The sequence below is a fragment of the Malaclemys terrapin genome, chromosome 9 (genome assembly GCF_027887155.1).
Source record: "Malaclemys terrapin pileata isolate rMalTer1 chromosome 9, rMalTer1.hap1, whole genome shotgun sequence".
Classification (NCBI taxonomy): domain Eukaryota; kingdom Metazoa; phylum Chordata; order Testudines; family Emydidae; genus Malaclemys; species Malaclemys terrapin.
The window spans coordinates 29479737-29498266 of record NC_071513.1 but is presented as its reverse complement, the minus strand read 5'-3'; the positions used below and the strand labels follow the sequence as shown (position 1 = coordinate 29498266).

At 40.3% G+C, this 18530-nt stretch overlaps 1 protein-coding gene across 1 annotated transcript in view; it reads left to right on the top strand.

Annotated features, from left to right (window-relative positions):
• The window catches only part of CHM (CHM Rab escort protein), a 153315-nt gene extending 135024 nt beyond the window's left edge, over positions 1-18291 (top strand). The window contains exons 13-15 of the mRNA XM_054040368.1: positions 2574-2672; positions 11713-11882; positions 17832-18291. Coding sequence (XP_053896343.1) covers positions 2574-2672; positions 11713-11882; positions 17832-18038 — 476 coding nt within the window. The 3' untranslated portion in view covers positions 18039-18291. The remainder of the gene's footprint in view (positions 1-2573; positions 2673-11712; positions 11883-17831) is intronic.
• The last annotated feature ends 239 nt before the right edge of the window (positions 18292-18530 follow it).

Below are 18530 nucleotides of genomic sequence, written 5' to 3'. Positions count from 1 at the left end.
CTGGAAGGCTAAAAGACATTTCATAAAAACAAAAGTTAACACAGATGAGAACTTTCATGCTGGTCCTGTTTTTCAGGTTGGAATGCTGGAGTTATGAAGACAGCCAATGAACAAAAGGTTTTGATTGCAGAAATGAACTGGCTCAGTGGAATACTGAGAGTTTCAAGATTGCAGAAAATAAAAATTGAAGAGATCAGAAAAAGTCTAGGGCAAGAATTAACACTGTCATTGAAAATTAAAGAAAGACGTCTGTGATGGTTTGGAGACATGTCAAAACTGAACCTGGAAAGGATACCATACATAGCAACATATGCCACTGTGCAAGGAACTAAAAACAGGAATATAGGGATGTGTTGGATAGATACAGTAAATAATGACATAGATCAAAAAGGTTTAAAGATGAATGAAGCTGGTACAAGACAGACAGACTTTATTCAGCCCCATTGTTGCCATTGAGCTTACAGATGGGAATCAAAGAAGATGGAGGAGATCTCATTTCACATGCTCTTGTGCTTTTAAAAAAACAAAAAGGGTGGTGACCTCACAGACAAGAGAATAGCATCTTCACTGAGACAAAACTTGGATAGTCACCTCAGCACTGAGAGTATTGTCTGCAACGTCTTTTGCATGGCTGTTCTCAATGGTGGGGGGGGGGCATTAGGAGTACAAAATCAAACAAAAACCTATATAAAATCTACTTTAAAATAGAATTTCCCTAGCAGTATCTTTCAGGACTCTCACCTGACTAAGATTTGCTGTTCAATCCTGGAGGGACTGCAGCTCCGTCTGTGGAATTTGGACTTGCAGACTAACATCTGATGACATCCTTCCCAAATATTCTGTTGGTAATCTCTTTGGGAAGCATAGGGACAAAGCAGTCATTGAAGCCATGGACAAGGGGAAATAGGGCGTGTTTAAAATGTTGGCTAGCAAGTGTTTTCAGATATAACCTGATGCAATAGTTTATACAGGACCTTATTTAGATACCTAAATAGAACCTGTTGGGGTCTCTGAACTCTTCTGAAAATCTGGTTCAAAATTATTGGGTTGTGAATATATTTTTGTTGACATCAATGACTCTAAAAGTTGAAAACTCTGACATGGATCTTTTTACTGTAAGTTTCAGTAAGTTTCAGACGCATGTTCTGTTCCATCCTCCACTTTTACAAGCTGTCTGGAGAGACACCATAGCTGACATTGTGCCAAGTATATGCATCACTTTTTCTTGTTGCTGCTTTTTTTAACGTGGTCATATCCTGATATTGGAAGCCTTTTCTGTAAGTGTAAAATCTCTTCTCTGTATCTACCCATGGATCTCAAATGATATTCTGCTCTCCCAATATACACAGAAAACTTATTGACATTAACATGAGATCTGTGAATGTAAACAGGACAGATTACAGTGCACAGATGACACATAATCTGACAGGGGAATTTGGCCCTAAAATTAATATTGGCTTCTTCTGGAATGGACAGTGTTTCATGTGCTAGATAATAATTTGAAAGGACTCCAAGATTATAAAACTAAAGTGGTCTTTTTTTAAAGAGGATAGTTTATAGAGGTGCTGCAACTTCTGGTAGAGTTCTAGCTTTCTATTCAGACTGATTTGTCTGGTGCCTCTTCCAAGCTCTTTCTTCCTGCAGCCTGTGCTCCTCCCTCCAAACCTCACTGCATGTTGCTACAGACAAAACTCTGGATATTGAACTATTATATCAGAACTATATTGAAATAGTTGTTTGCAACTTCCACTCATGCTAGTAAGACTGTTACTCAAGAGGCAAGTTAAACCTATTACAGGCAATGCTGTGCTAATGATTGTAGTCACACCTCTTTGTTCAACATGTGACTGAGCTACACGTATACCTTCATAGTGAACTGCTATCTCGGTATTGCTTTAAGTAAATGATCCGATATTTTTAAGTACAGTGTTGACTGGAAACATTGCCTTAGACTTTGGATTAAATTGCTTGAAAACACATTCACTCTCTGAACTCCTTTTGAGGTTTTGCAGGCACTTTGTAGGCTATTTTATTAAGTTTAGGAAAAGAAGGAAATTGGAAGTTAGACTCTCAGGTACAAATACCAATGTGTCTGAATGAAGAGATTGAAAATATTCATAAAGATCTAGAAAAGGAAATGTACTGTTGTGGATTTGTTTTTAAGGTAGATTTTTATATTATGTATAATTTAAGTTTAAAAAGCAGATATTAAATGTTTAATTGACTTGCTCTGTAAGAATTGGAGAAAGCTAAATTTTTGCACTGTAAGAGTCAGATGTGGATAGCAGAGTTACTGGTTCCAGTAATGTTTATAAAAAGAGAGTCTACCGCCCCCCACAAAAGTTTCACTTTATGTTTGGGGATCTTTCTCAGAAATTTATCATTACTCTTCCTAAACTGAACTTCTCTGCTCCGGAAATGCAGCTCTTCTCTTAGTTGAGAGAAGTGACATCTGTTTAGAGAAATCATTTCTTGGCGCTGGTGTTCTTTTTTATTTTTTAAAGTTGTAATCAATATTTGTATGTAAGGGAGTGGTAAGAATCATAATCAATCTGTGTTTCCCCCTCCAACAGACTTGGTTCATTTTACCTGCTCATCAACTAAAACTGCTAAAGAAGATTTAGAGCCTGTTGTACAGAAGCTGTTCTCCCTAAGTGCTGAAGCAGAGAGAGGTAAGAAAAATAGTTGAAAAGTATTATGAAAAAAATTTACAAATATGTTTACCGTCTGAATTTTAACATTTCTTCTACTGAACATCTGAATCCACTATCAAGATGAAAACAAGAGTGATCTCCGCTTGGTCGGCTGTTTGGGTATCCATGTTCTAAAGTAAAGGAATGGATTCAAAATACTTTTAAAAAGAGTGAGAGAACATAATTAGATAAAGGTCACTTATCTCTTTCCTTGACTATGATGTAATGGTCTTGGGTATACCTTCAGACATTGTTTAGGTCCAACAGTTCTGAAGGAGCAGAGCAAGATCTTGGCTATAAATGTCCAGCATTGAAGAAACCATGGGAGGCCTGAAAGCATTTTCTGGTGTTTTCATTTCTAACAAATGTTTCCTTGCATGGGAAAGGTTTGTTCAAAAGAACTTACAGACACTACTGCTGAAACATCAGTGCAATTTCCAATGCATTACTTGTATCCCATCTTTTTCTTATTCTTCCTTATTTCTTATACTGCTGCCCATCATTTTAGTATTGGCACTCCCAAGATAAAATAAAATCCCAATAGGCTGATGATTTACTTTTCCAGTCTGATTCCCCAGAGCAGTCAGGGCTGTGTGCTTTTTTTATGGTGTTCTTTTCCTTTCTCTTATGACTACTCTTGCATTGCTTCTCGTCTTTCTCGTCTTCATCTTTTTCCTCCACTTCTCCTCTTGTTTGCTGTTTGTAACTGCAGTTGTGCAAATTCTAAGTTGAAGTGAATTGTACACTTCATCCTGAAGATAATGAGATTTCTAATCACTCTTAGGGTATATACGTCTACACTACGAAATTAGGTCGAATTTATAGAAGCCGGTTTTATAGAAATCAGTTGTATACAGCCGATTGTGTGTGTCCCCACATAAAATGCTCTAAGTGCATGAAGTCGGCGGACCGTATCCACAGTACCGAGGCTAGCGTAGACTTATGGAGCGTTGCACTATGGGTAGCTATCCCACAGTTCCCGCAGTCTCCGCCGCCCAGTGGAATTCTGGGTTGAGATCCCAATGCCTGAATGATGCAAAACAGTGTCGCGGGGGCTTCTGGGTACATGTCGTCAGGCACCTCCCCCTCCGTCAGAGCAATGGCAGACAATCGATTTGCGCCTTTTTACCTGGGTTACATATGCAGACAACATACCACGCCAAGCATGGAGCCCGCTCAGCTCAGCTCACCGTCACCATATGTCCTCTGGGTGACGGCAGACGTGGTACTGCATTGCTACGCAGCAGCTAATTGCCTTTTGGCAGTAGACGGTGCAGTATGACTGGTAGCCTTCATCGGCGATCTGGGTGCTGGCAGATGTGGGGCTGCATTGCACACAACAGCAGCCCCTTGCCTTTTGGTAGAAGATGGTATATTACGACTGGTATCCGTCGTCATCGTACTGCAGTGGCTGTCAATCATGGGCACCTGGGCAGTCTCGACGATGATGGCTATCAGTCGTAGTATGCTATTTTCTGCCAAGCGCCCAGAAGATGCCGAGGGCTATCAGTCATGCTGCACCGTCGTCTGCCAGCTTAAGATGTAAAAAATAGATTTGTTCTGTATTCATTTGCTTCCCCCTCCCTCCGTGAAATCAACAGCCTGCTAAATCCAGGGTTTTGAGTTTAATCTTTGGAGGGGGCCATTCTGTGTGACAGTTGTTTCTGTTTCTCCCTGATGCACAGCCAACTTTGTTGATTTTAATTCCCTGTACCTGTACGCCATGTCGTCACTCGCCCCTCGCTCCCTCCCTCCGTCCGTCAGATACTAGTTTCGCGCCTTTTTTCAGACCAGACGCCATAGCACTGGGATCATGGAGCCCACTCAGATCACCGCGGCAATTATGAGCACTATGAACACCACGCGTATTGTCCTGGAGTATATGCAGAGCCAGGACATGCCAAAGCAAAACCAGGACCAGCCGAGGAGGCGATTGCAGCGCGGCGACGAGAGTGATGAGGAAATTGACATGGACATAGACCTCTCACAAAGTACAGGCCCCAACAATGTGCAAATCATGGTGTTACTGGGGCAGGTTCATGCCGTGGGATGCCAATTCTGGGCCCGGGAAACAAGCACAGACTGGTGGGACCGCATCGTGCTGCAGGTATGGGACGATTCCCAGTGGCTGCGAAACTTTCGCATGCATAAGGGCACTTTCATGGAACTTTGTGACTTGCTTTCCCCTGCCCTGAAACGCCAGGATACCAAGATGAGAGCAGCCCTCACAGTTGAGAAGCGAGTGGCGATAGCCCTGTGGAAGCTTGCAACGCCAGACAGCTACCGGTCAGTCGGGAATCAATTTGGAGTGGGCAAATCTACGGTGGGGGCTGCTGTGATCCAATTTGCCAGGGCAATGAAAGACCTGGTGATATCAAGGGTAGTGACTCTGGGAAACGTGCAGGCCATAGTGGATGGTTTTGCTGAAATGGGGTTCCCAAACTGTGGTGGGGCGATAGACGGAACCCATATCCCTATCTTGGCACCGGAGCACCAAGCCACCAACTACATAAACGGCAAGGGGTACTTTTCAATGCTGCAACAAGCCCTGGTGGATCACAAGGGACGTTTCACCAACATCAACGTGGGATGGCCGGGAAAGGTACATGATGCTCGCGTCTTCAGGCACTCTGGTCTGTTTCGAAAGCTGGAGGAAGGGACTTTCTTCCCGGACCAGAAAATAACCGTTGGGGATGTTGAAATGCCTATCGTGATCCTTGGGGACCCAGCCTACCCCTTAATGCCATGGCTCATGAAGCCGTACACAGGCAGCCTGGACAGTAGTCAGGACCCGTTCAACTACAGGCTGAGCAAGTGCCGAATGGTGGTGGAATGTGCATTTGGACGTTTAAAAGCGCGCTGGCGCAGCTTACTGACTCACTCAGACCTCAGCGAAAAAAATATCCCCATTTGTTATGGCTGCTTGCTGTGCGCTCCACAATATCTGAGAGAGTAAGGGGGAGACGTTTATGGTGGGGTGGGAGGTTGAGGCACATCGCCTGGCCGCTGATTACGCGCAGCCAGACACCAGGGCGGTTAGAAGAGCACAGCAGGGCGCGGTGCGCATCAGAGAAGGTTTGAAAACGAGTTTTGTGACTGGCCAGGCTACGGTGTGAAACTTCTGTTTGTTTCTCCTTGATGAACCCACCGCCCCACCCCCCAACTCTCTACTTCCCTGTAAACCAAAAACCTCACCCTCCCCTCCCCCTTCGAGCACCGCTTGCAGAGGTCATTGTTACTTCACATTCATGCATTCTTTATTAATTCAGCACACAACTAGGGGGATAATTGCCAAGGTAGCCCGGGATGAGTGGGGGAGGAGGGAAGGAAAAGGACACACTGTAGTTTAAAACTTTAACTCTTATTGAAGGCCAGCCTTCTGTTGCTTGGGCAATCATCTGGGGTGGAGTGACTGGGTGGCCGGAGGCCCCCCCACCGTGTTCTTGGGCGTCTGGGTGAGGAGGCTGTGGAACTTGGGGAGAAGGGCTGTTGATTACACAGGGGCTGTAGCGGCGGTCTCTGCTCCTGCTGCCTTTCCTGCAGCTCAACCATACACTGGAGCATATCAGTTTGATGCTCCAGCAGCCGGAGCATCGACTCTTGCCTTCTGTCTGCAAGCTGACACCACCTATCCTCTTCAGCCCGCCACTTACTCTGTTCATCCTGCGATTCAGCCCGCCACCTCTCCTCTCGTTCATACTGTGCTTTTCTGTAGTCTGACATTGACTGCCTCCACGCATTCTGCTGTGCTCTTTCAGCGTGGGAGGACATCTGGAGCTCCGTGAACATGTCATCCCGAGTCCGCCGTTTTCTCCTTCTAATCTTCACTAGCCTCTGCGAAGGAGAAACATTTGCAGCTGGTGGAGGAGAAGGGAGAGGTGGTTAAAAGACACATTTTAGAGAACAATGGGTACACTCTTTCACGTTAAGTTTTGCTGTTCACATTACACAGCACATGTGCTTTCGTTACAAGGTTGCATTTTTCCTCTTATATTGAGGGCCTGCCGGTTTGGTGTGAGAGATCACTCACGCAGTGCCAGGCAACAGATTTCGGCTTGCAGGCAGCCATGGTAAGCCACAGTCTTTTGGCTTTTTTCACCTTCTTAACATGTGGGAATGGTTTCAAACAGTAGCGCCCTCATTTCCCATAGCAAGCACCCGTTGGGTTGGCCATTTAAAATGGGTTTGCAATGTAAAAGGAGGGGCTGTGGTTCCCGGGTTAACATGCAGCCCAAACCCAACTAAGCCTCCTCCGCCCCCCAACACCCAATTCTCTGGGATGATCACTTCATCCCATCCCAACCCCCCCGCGTGGCTAACAGCGGGGAACATTTCTGTTCAGCCGAGCAGGAACGGGCACCTCTGAATGTCCCCTTAATAAAATCACCCCATTTCAACCAGGTGACCGTGAATGATATCACTCTCCTGAGGATAACAAAGAGCGATAAGGAATGGATGTTGTCTGCATGCCAGCAAACACTGGGACCATATGCTGCCATGCTTTGTTATGCAATGATTCCAGACTACGTGCTACTGGCCTGGCGTGGTAAAGTGTCCTACCATGGCGGACGGGATAAGGCACCCTCCCCAGAAACCTTTTGCAAAGGCTTTGGGAGTACATGAAGGAGAGCTTTCTGGCGATGTCCCTGAAGGATTTCCGCTCCATCCCCATACATGTTAACAGACTTTTCCAGTAGCTGTACTGGCCACGATTGCCAGAGCAAATTAATCATTAATCATTAAATACGCTTGCTTTCAAACTATGTGTAATATTTACAAAGATACACTCACCAGAGATCCCTGGTGTGCCCTCAGGGTCTGGGAACACGCCTTGGGTGAGTTCGGGGGTTACTGGCTCCAGGTCCAGGGTGATAAACATATCCTGGCTGTTGGGGAAACCAGTTTCTCCTCTTCCTTGCTGCTGTGAGCTATCCACGTTATCTTCTTCCTCCTCTTCCTCGTACCCCGAACCCTCTTCCCTGTGTGTTTCTCCAGTGAAGGAGTCATAGCACACGGTTGGGGTAGTGGTGGCTGCACCCCCTAGCATGGCATGCAGCTCCGCGTAGAAGCGGCATGTTTGCGGCTGTGCCCCGGACCTTCCGTTTGCCTTTCTGGCTTTGTGGTAGGCTTGCCTTAGCTCCTTAATTTTCAGGCGGCACTGCTGTGCATCCCTGTTATGGCCTCTGTCCTTCATGGCCTTGGAGACCTTTTCTAATATTTTGCCATTTCTTTTACTGCTTCGGAGTTCAGCTAGCACTGATTCATCTCCCCATATGGCGAGCAGATCCCGTACCTCCCGTTCAGTCCATGATGGAGCTCTTTTGCGATCCTGGGACTCCATCACGGTTACCTGTGCTGATGAGCTCTGCGTGGTCACCTGTGCTCTCCACGCTGGGCAAACAGGAAATGAAATTCAAACGTTCGCGGGGCTTTTCCTGTCTACCTGGTCAGTGCATCTGAGTTGAGAGTGCTGTCCAGAGTGGTCACAATGAAGCACTGTGGGATAGCTCCCGGAGGCCAATAATGTTGAATTCCATCCACACTACCCCAATTCCGACCCGCTGAGGCCGATTTTATCGCTAATCCCCTCGTCAGAGGTGGAGTAAAGAAACCGGTTTAAAGGGCCCTTTAAGTCGAAAGAAAGGGCTTCGTCGTGTGAACGTGTCCAGGCTTAATTTGATTTAACGCTGCTAAAGTCGCCCTAAACTCGTAGTGTAGACCAGGCCTTATTCCCAGTAATGAGTCCCAAAGCCTTATCCCTATTTCTGAGAAAACCCTGGCAGATGTTTTCATGAGCTTCGCCCTTGACATGGACAGCTTCATAGTGTCTGGGGAATGTAGCTGTTGAAGAATGCGGTTGTTTGAAGGAGAGGATTGATCTCTGAGGTATCTTAAGCCAGTTCATCAAAGGTCCTCAAAAATCAATACCAGAATTTTGAATGTAACCTTGTATTTTGTGTGGAAGCAGTGTAGAAGGTGGAGTAGCAGGGTAAGGTACTCTTGGTGGTTGCTGTGTTCTGAACGAATTAAAGCTTTTTTTAACGTTGGAGTACTCATACTCAACTATAGTGAATTGCTTTCTCATAGCAAAACACTGGAACTTTTTTTGTCAATTGGAGTATTACTTTGCGACCAAACACACATACTGACTAGTGTAGATCATTCTAATAATCATTGCTGATAACCTACTAACTTGCAAAATGATCACTGTATAGCTAAGGATTCACAGCCTATTTACCATGTTTTGTGAATAGTTGATATTTAACTTTTCACTCTTTTCCTGTTTCTTCTCTTTTCCCCTTTTCTTAATTCTCTTTTGTAGCTTCAGGGCTTGTTGATAAACTGTTTCTTTTTGATAATAAAAAGTGGAAAAGCTATTATTTCCTTCATCAGAAGGTCTGATTTGGTTTGAGTAGCACATATATCTTCAAAAAATATTCTTTTCTTTCTTTTCAGTTTACAGTACAGGCAAATCTCATTTTTACAAAAGGGGAACAGCAAAAATTGAAAAATCAGGTTTTTGTAAAATTTGAGGAAAATGCAATTACCTACCTATTGGACTTTGGAAGACAGATTTTGGACAAAAAAAGGGAGGGTTGTAAATACAAGTTTGTAAAATAGGGAGTTACTGGTGTGTTTTATTTCTTTCATTCAGATATTTCATTACTAATGTGCTCATTCAGTTAAAGCCCACAAAGCTGTATACTAGAGATCGAGGCTTAAACATATAATCTGTAGCTTGCATTTTAAAAAGCAGTGTTGTATGCCTCTTAGAGTATCAAATGGTAAATAAATGATTAGCTTGCAGTTCAGTGTCTTTTTTTACATTAATCTTAATGTTTAAAGTGATCCAGTTTTGAAGTGAAATATCATTTAGAACCTGACTGAAATTTTTCTATAAGAACTCAGATCAGAAGGGGTCCTCAGGTGCACTGAGGCACTGAAAAGCTAGTTTTCACTGACACATAGGCCTTTTTATCATCAGGATGAGGTAGTGGTCGTATTTTAATTAAAATGTCAGAACAAATACTGTTGGAGTTATTGAAAATGAATCACTAGATAAAGTGAGCACTGGCCCATGGCAGGTCAAAGAGGGAAAGTCACCTGGAGAAGAGGACTTCATTTATTTTCCTGCCTAAATGAGGAAGAAGTAACTTTTATGAGCAGTATGAACTTTTTAATATATTAAAGTGCATCTTATTCTGTATTAAGGTTCATGCTTTCACAGGCTGATGGATTTAATTTGTTTTCAAATTATTCAGTAGGGTTAACACCTATTTTTTAAAATAAATTGTTTGATAGTCATAAAAAATAGATGCTGATGGAATGATCTAGATTTATCCTTGTGTTCTTGCTGTTTTGTTTACAGTACTATGTTGCTTATGTATTTCTGAATGTCAGCATTATCTGGCAGGACAGTTGGTTCTTTGAAAAAGAATAAATCTAACAGATTTTACAAGGTGTAAAGTTTTATGCAGGATGATAATGCTGGCAGCATTTATTATAGACAATATAGAATACCAAAAAGGGACAGAATGAATTTGCCAAATAAAATAACATCTAAAAATCTCAGTATCAGTATTGTACATTCTGCTTTTGCCTTGCTGCACTATCGTCTTCTAAGAGATGTTGCTGGTTTTGTGCAGGTTGACAAACAATATACTGAGTAACAGGAAGAAGAGACAGATAGTAAATGAGGAAGAAATAGAAATTGGTGGTTTCCCATGCATTAAGAATAACATGCACTCTTTGATAAGCAGAGATAAATAGATAAATTCACCTTTGATTTCCATCTAACAACGACACAACAAAAAAGACAAAATAGAATGACTAAGCTATCTGAATTGGAGTAATTTATTATTTTTGTTGTTCTCTGTTATCCGTGGTTGTTGTAGTTTATTTTCTGTATTTGTTGCCAATTCTTTCATAAGAACTCCCGTTTGCATTGGGAGTTAGGCACCTTATTTCTGTAGGTCCCTTCTAAAAATCTCACCCTGTTGCTTGATAGCAGCAGGTTGACATGTCATACCTGTATTCAGGAACAAATTCCATGCTGACCAGGGGAATGAGAGTGGAAACAAATGGGGTAAGGTGAAAAGGTACTTGGGAGCCAAATTCAGAGCTTCTACAAGCATGTATATTTCCTATGTAAATCTCTGGATGAAACTCAACAGTGATATTGTTTTGACCAACTGATAAAGACATAGGTCTAAATGGAAAAGCAATGTAATTTGCATTTATTTGGCATTTGGTTGATGTACAAAACAAGTGTAACTGTCATACATACTGAAGGGATGGAAAAGGGAAGTGAAACAGAAAAAGCAACTAAGAGGTGGGTATAAGGTAAGATGAAATAAGGGGGTGGATAGGTCGACTGTTTTATCACTTACACCTGTCTTGTGATGTACAATGTCATATCAATGTAAAATTTGGCTTTTGGTTTTTAGGCATAGGAGAATGTACAGTCCATAACCACACTTTTTTTTCCCCCCTGCAGAGAAGCCCTTTTCTAAACAAGTCATGGAAAAACATTTAATGTGATTTGCTCTTGAAATTAAAAAGGGAGCACTGAGGGTAACACCAATTAGTGAAAAGGGTTGGGAAATGTATTGAACTTTAAAATCAGCAACTGCAGAATGAGGTGGTCAGTTTAGCACATACTGTAAGAGGACTCTTCTGGGGTCAATCAGGAGCAGTATAAGGCATGTTGGATTCAAATTAACTTGAATTTTTTTACTTTAACAAAAAAATTTATTCAAAAGTTAAAAATTGTAGTAATCCAGCAAGATTTAAAATGTTAAGTGGCTAATTAGAAAATTCCTTTCTTGAAACCTTATAATAAGAAGAATGTATTAAAAGCACTATCAGTATGCTTTAGTGCCTTTTAAAATGTATATATTTACACTCTATTACAGTAATTTCATGCTAATAACTGAATTGACTGTTTTATTATGTTGAGTTATACAGGTCTCTTATTATATTTGAATGCTGGTCACTGAAAACATTTCTTGCCATTTAGAGTCCGAAAATGGAGGAGGACTGGAAAAGCCCAGAGTCCTATGGGCAGTATACTTCAACATGAGAGATTCTTCAGGCATTGACAGGAATTCATATGACTGTTTACCCTCAAACGTCTATGTCTGTTCTGGGCCAGATTGTGCATTAGGAAATGACTATGCTGTCAAACAGGTAAGGGAACTCATATTTTTCAGTTTTGTGGTTGAACAGCTTTCAGTTTAAAGGCCTCAGCTGGTGCTGGGTATAAAACAATACATTATAAAACAACAAACAGAGTGCATTGACAATATAGCTGTAATGTGCTTCATAGAACTGGTGACTGTTAAGAAATTTTTTGGAAGAGAAGTTGTTGAAAATTTGGGGCTCATAGAGAAGCCAGCTAATAAGCTGCAATAATAAGGGGGATGGGGTAGCTCAGTGGTTTGAGCATTGGCCTCCTAAACCCAGGGTTGTGAGTTCAATCCTTGAGGGGGCCACTTAGGGATCAGGGGCAAAAAATCAGTATTTGGTCCTGCTAGTGAAGGCAGGAGGCTGGACTCAATGACCTTTCGGGGTCCCTTCCAGTTCTATGAGATAGATAGATATACCTCCTGAGGTCCCTTCCAACCTTGATATTCTATGAATATGGAAGACTTGAAAGTGGGAGTGGGAGAAAAAGAAAGGGATCATTAGAAGACACTGTGGTGGAACACTGGGTTATAACAGAAGATAGGGGCATAATTTAGACATGGACAGAGCTATAGTGTCATTTGATAATAGAGGGAAAGTTTAAACTTAATGGGGGTGGGGAAGGGAAGCTAGAGAATCAAGAAAGCAGACATAACTGAAAAGGATGATCCTTGTATCAAGATTTTTGGCTATATTACAGATGAAAGTTGGGAAGACGAAAGAACACAGGATAGATTTAATCACATAGGGAAATAACCAGGGAACAGGCAATTTTTTTGGCAATGGGAATAAAGAGAATAAGGTGAATTCTGATGTCTTTGTAGAGAAGAGAGCAGCACTAACCAAGAAAAGCCAGAAAAAATTAAAAGTAGAGTTCACACTGTAGAGTAAATTTTCAAAGTACAATGGATGTAGTTATGTAACTTCTGTTTGCTTTATGAAAAGATATGACACCGATGCTCAGCTGAAGACATGACCTCGCAGTGCTTTGGAGAAGATTTAAAAAAAAAAAAGTTACTAGGCAAATCTAAATTTGCCTATCAGAGCAGCAGAGAGGTGTGGAAATAACCTTAACTATGGGTGGAATAAACAGCAGCCCAATCATCCAGGCTGCAGGTAGGATGCCCCTCAAGTACTGCTATATCACCTAGCTCCTCTTTGCCTGCTCTCCCTACTACTGTGCAGCAGAGGAAGAATGGATCATCTTGGTGTCCAGGCCCTGCCTCACCCCAAAAAAGACCCTCAAAGGTGTCTCCTCTTTGCTGTTCCCTTCAAGAATCCACCCTAGTAAGATAGGTTGGCAGTTTAGACCTATATACTGCACTTATCACCATGATATGAGTGCTTTCAGTGCTAGCACACACGAACGGTTTTTACACCTACATAATGTTAAGTGAATCTAGTATTTTTTTAAAAGTTGTTTTTTTAAGTGGCTCTGGCCAGAGAACATGAGTGGAAAACTTTTATCGAGCTGCAGTTTTTTATGGCCAAATATAAACCCTTAAAATACGGTTTTATAATGGAATGGCTGACACAGCCTGAACTTTAGTGTCAGAACAGTATAATTAAGGGCTAATAGTATCCTTCACTTTGTTTTACAAGGCAATATTTTGCTTCCCAAGAGGATATACTATGAGGATAACGGATTATGCAGAGAGAAATAGTGCAAAACATTAGGGTAGCACTGTTACATTGTAAATGACTTGTTTAAAAGGGAATTTTAAACTGTTTTACCATTTTAAACTGAGTTCCACTTAAAAGCTGCTTAAATTACATTTAAAAGTTAATTTTGGACATATTACACATTTTACCCAGTGATGAGCTGTGGTATACCATGTCCACACCATTCCGTCCACACCCTATTATCCACCACCTTTTCTAGGACCATCATTGTTTTCCCCTCAACTTCATTTCAATGTGAGTGATATTACTGTAACTGGAAACTACTGCTGTTCTTTAAATTTAAAAATTCAAGTTGATGTAGTTCCTCTATATGGCTCTGAAATGACTGCAACTAAAAGTATGTATTCTCTTCTGGGCAAGTGACCACTGAAAAGCTATTTGTAAACTGGCTTGAGCTCAGAGGAAGAGCCAAAGAAATGATCAAGAGCTGGAAGGATTGATTTATGGAAATAATATATTTAGTTGACCTAAGCAATGACTAGCTTTCAGTGGAACATAGTTCACAAATACATAAAGAATTTAAACAGCAAGGGGAGAGAGGAATATTTTAGTATGAAACATAGGGATGTTACTAGAAATAGTAATGGGATTAAACTAAGACTAGGAAAATGTAGCCTGAACATAAGGCAAACTTCTTGAAAATGAGGCTATGGATTAAACTTCCTAGGAATGTGGTAGAAGTTCCCTCACTTTGGATACATTTAAACTGCATAGGACAAAAGTGCTAGAAAATTTACTGTAGGGAACATGCTATGTTAGCATGGTGGTGGTCTGATTTTTGTACAATTACTAGTATGTTCTATAAAAAGAACAGGAGTACTTGTGGCACCTTAGAGACTAACAAATTTATTAGAGCATAAGCTTTCGTGGACTACAGCCCACTTCTTCGGATGCTGTAGTCCACGAAAGCTTATGCTCTAATAAATTTGTTAGTCTCTAAGGTGCCACAAGTACTCCTGTTCTTCTTTTTGCGGATACAGACTAACACGGCTGTTACTCTGAAACCTGTTAGTATGTTCTATATGACTGACAGTACCACAGTTTCTTTGCAGATGATTTTACTGCCAAAAAAATCCAGTAAACGGGCTATTTAACCTAAATTTTAATTGGTTAATTTTCTAGTATATCATATTGGGTTTTAATCTGATGTGATATTTTAATTCCCTCTATGATAAGGCTAAAGAGAGGAATTAGTGCTATTTGGAACTCCCTCTAAAGACAACAGGAGCTCTGAGTTTAAATCAAGGGCAGAATTCGGCTCCAAAATTTATTTGTTCAACAGCATAAACTGTTTATAGATGAATTATAGTGTAGTAGGTCAGTGTGGTGGTTGAAGCCAAGGTTTCATATTTAGTATAATATACCTGCACCGTATTTAAAATGCGTAAGATATTATTCATCTCAAGTTAATAGTATGCACTAAAGACCCTGTCAACGTTTGTGGCACTGCATGCCTTTTCCCCATTAACTGGTGGTATTTGGAAGTATTGAGATTTATGAAATTTATTGGTCATTTTGTATTTCATCCTGTTGTTAGTTCCACAGGATTCTGTATACATTTTATTAAATAGGAAGGGGTTATATAGCTTCTGTGCAAGCTATTAAAGGTAGATGTCCAGAATACAAAAAAATACTATACGGTACATTGTCATTTTAATTTTTTTTTTAAACAGTGTAATTGTTGTTAAACTACAATATCTCTGTAGTTTCTCTACCCAATAGTGTATGGTGCTTAACTTAGAAATTTACAGATTGGAACGCTGTTACCTGTAACCACTAAATATCAAAGAAACTATTTACTATATCAGTTACTTACCGTGAATACCAAAGTGTTGTAATGAAGAGGCTGTTGAAATCATGCAGAATAACCAATAATAATTTAACTGAATACGGTTCACTTTAAATTGGTAAACCTGAAAGCACTCTGTACTATTAAATTGTTCAATTACAATCAAAGTCATGCTGTCCTACATAGCATACTGAGAAATTCTGTCCATGTTCAATCTCATAATTATCTGACCAAGTTTTGGAGTGGGTATTTGCTGGCTAATTTGATACTGACTATCAAAGGGAGATGCATTGCAAATGTTGGTCTGTTTTAGTTGGTGTTTTTCTTTAAATGTAAAATCCATTACATTTTCTTCATCATAGCAATGTCACCAGAGTAACTGTTGATTTGCTGTGGGTTAAAATAGAAATGCTGGAGATTTTTTAAAAATGTCTTCTTACCTTATCTTTAAAATTTTCCTTTGAGACTTGATATACAGAGTTTGGGATTTTTTTTTTCCAATCAAAAAATCAATTTGCCTGATTTTCAAATTGAAAAGGCATGGTTTGTATTGTAAAATAGAATTTGTGTATTAGACATGCTATATTCCTGATTTGTAATGGAAAACAGTTTTGAAATAGGAGAAAAAATGTAAATTAGGGAAACCAGAATTTTACAGTGATACCGAAATGAGTCTGTGTCACTTAGATAGAAGCTTAGTAATGGAATCCTTCACCTCAGTTCAAATCCATTGCTGGTCAGAGGTGAGTGAAGTTCATCATTAAAAGGCTCTTTGGTTAATGTGGACTTGTTAATCTCAGAACAGTTCCTGAGTGGACAGGCACCCCCACCACAAAACCCACCTCTGCAGTTGGTACTGGTTGACCTCATTGTTGGCCAATGCAAATGCCAGTGATCAGATGGGCACAGAAACTAAGTTTATCCTCTAATCTCTTGAAGTGATACCTACACACATCAGGATGAGGTATATTGAAAGGAGAGAGTGGGGGAATCTTCTGTTGCCGCTGTCCATGCTGTATCTGTTCTGTGAATAAATAGACCCCTTAAGTCTCCATTTCCAAGCTGAAAATCCAGCTTGAGTACCACTAATCCCTTGAGTACCACTAATTTCACAGGTGGAGGTGGGAAGTGGGAGTGGAGAGTACAGATCTCATCGCATTCCAGATTTTATTTAGACCCTGATCCTGCAAAGAGATGCACTCAGGTGGAACCCTGTGCTCTTGTAGAGCCCCATTGACTTCTGTGGGACTGTGCTAGTGCCAGATCCACTTGCCTTAGAGTGTAAGCTCTTAGGGACAGGGAACTTGTCTTCAGTTTGTCTGTACAGTGTATATCATTTGGTGTTATCGAAACAATAATCCATAAACTGTAAGACTCCTTAGCTCTCCTTGTAAATCAGAATCATTAAATGGCCTATAAAAGGAGATTGCTTAATTTGGGGAAAGCAATGTAAATAGAATAATAAAATAAGTAATGATACCTTTTGCATAGCTATGGCTATCTGGGATTTTGCCCCTGGTCCCCGAGATCTTGAATCTATGCAAAATGTATGATTTGCAGGAATTACTGTTCCTTTGCCGTTGCATGCTTACCTAGAATGTAGTGTATTTACTATTGTAATCCATGCATTATTATAGCATGTGTCCTGATTCTTCCTACAGTAAGCATTTTTTTTTAACATCAATCATTGTGACAGTCGACAGCTTAACACTGTCACTTTTAAGTACTTAATTACTGAACCTTAACAGTGTCTGGAATAAATTATTTAATAATGAAATCATTGTGTTACTTCTTATAGCAACTTTATTCTTATTAAAATATAATGTATTATGTATATAGACACCTTTTTCAGAGAGGTGGTCTGTGTGTTTGGGTACACATGCATACAAACACAAATTTTATAGATATATAAGCATTTATAACTGTTTTGATAAAATATAAAAATAAATCATGCAAAACTACATATACATTTGTCAACAAAAATAGTACATTTTACAGTAATAGTAATTAATATTGAGCTATGCATTTAATGAGAAAAACATCAGTAGTAAATCCTACATGCAAGCAATACAGCTATGATTTTTTTGCGGTTTTTAATTTAAAAAAGGAGGTATTTGGGGGGATAGATGATCTATATTAAATGTTAACATTTTAATGGCTCCAATGGGCCGGTAAAGTTCATACCTTTGCTGGAACCAGGTGTGTCTTCTCAATGGAAAAAGATTCATACATTTTGTAAATGAAAGCTACATTTGCAATATACTGTAGAATGCACCAACAATTGCTGAGAAACTAAAAACCACAGAATCTGTCTTTTCACACGGTTTTCTTTCGGATTTTGATCTGGTTTTAGTAATACTGTCAAATGATCATTATAGTTTGTTGCAATGATAGAATTTTAATCTTAAATGTCAGTAAAATATTTCTGCAATATATTAAACGTCAACCTAAAGTTAACTTTTTGTGTTTTCCTTGAATAGGCTGAGACACTTTTTCAAGAAATGTTTCCTAAGGAAGAATTCTGTCCACCACCACCAAATCCAGAAGATATAATCTATGATGGAGATGGGGCTCAGCCAGAAGACCCTGGATTCAGTAGTTCATCCAATATAAAAACAGAGCCCTCGCCCAAGGAAAGCAGTGATGGAGATAGCTGTAAAGTTTCAGAAGAACATCATAAAGAATAGAATGTACTGAGATTGAACCCAGTATCACTATCATCTCAGTGGAAGAGTTTGACTTAGTCGGGGGCGGGGAGTAGTACAAGCAGTTGTATGTACTATATACCATCTCCTTACTTAGGATGAATAATATCTTACTTTTTAAGTAGCCTCATTTGATTTCGATGGGCCTGCTTATAATTGAGTAATACTCAACCTGTCACAGGGAGGTTATCAGAGCTGGATCCAGAATCCTAAAATAAAACATTTCATTTTCAAATCTGATTTTAATTTCCTTGAGATTTTTTTAGTAATGATTCCTCCACCTTACAAACAGAGACACTCTTGAAGATTATCAATAGCAACAAAACTTGTGAGTTAGTTAAATAGAATTGGCAAAGGGACAAATCATCCGCTGATGTAAATTGTAATAGCTATATTGACTTCAATTTACACCAGCAGAGGATCTGCCCCAAAATCTTTCCCTCCTTTAAATTGCATATAAGGAGGGAACATTAG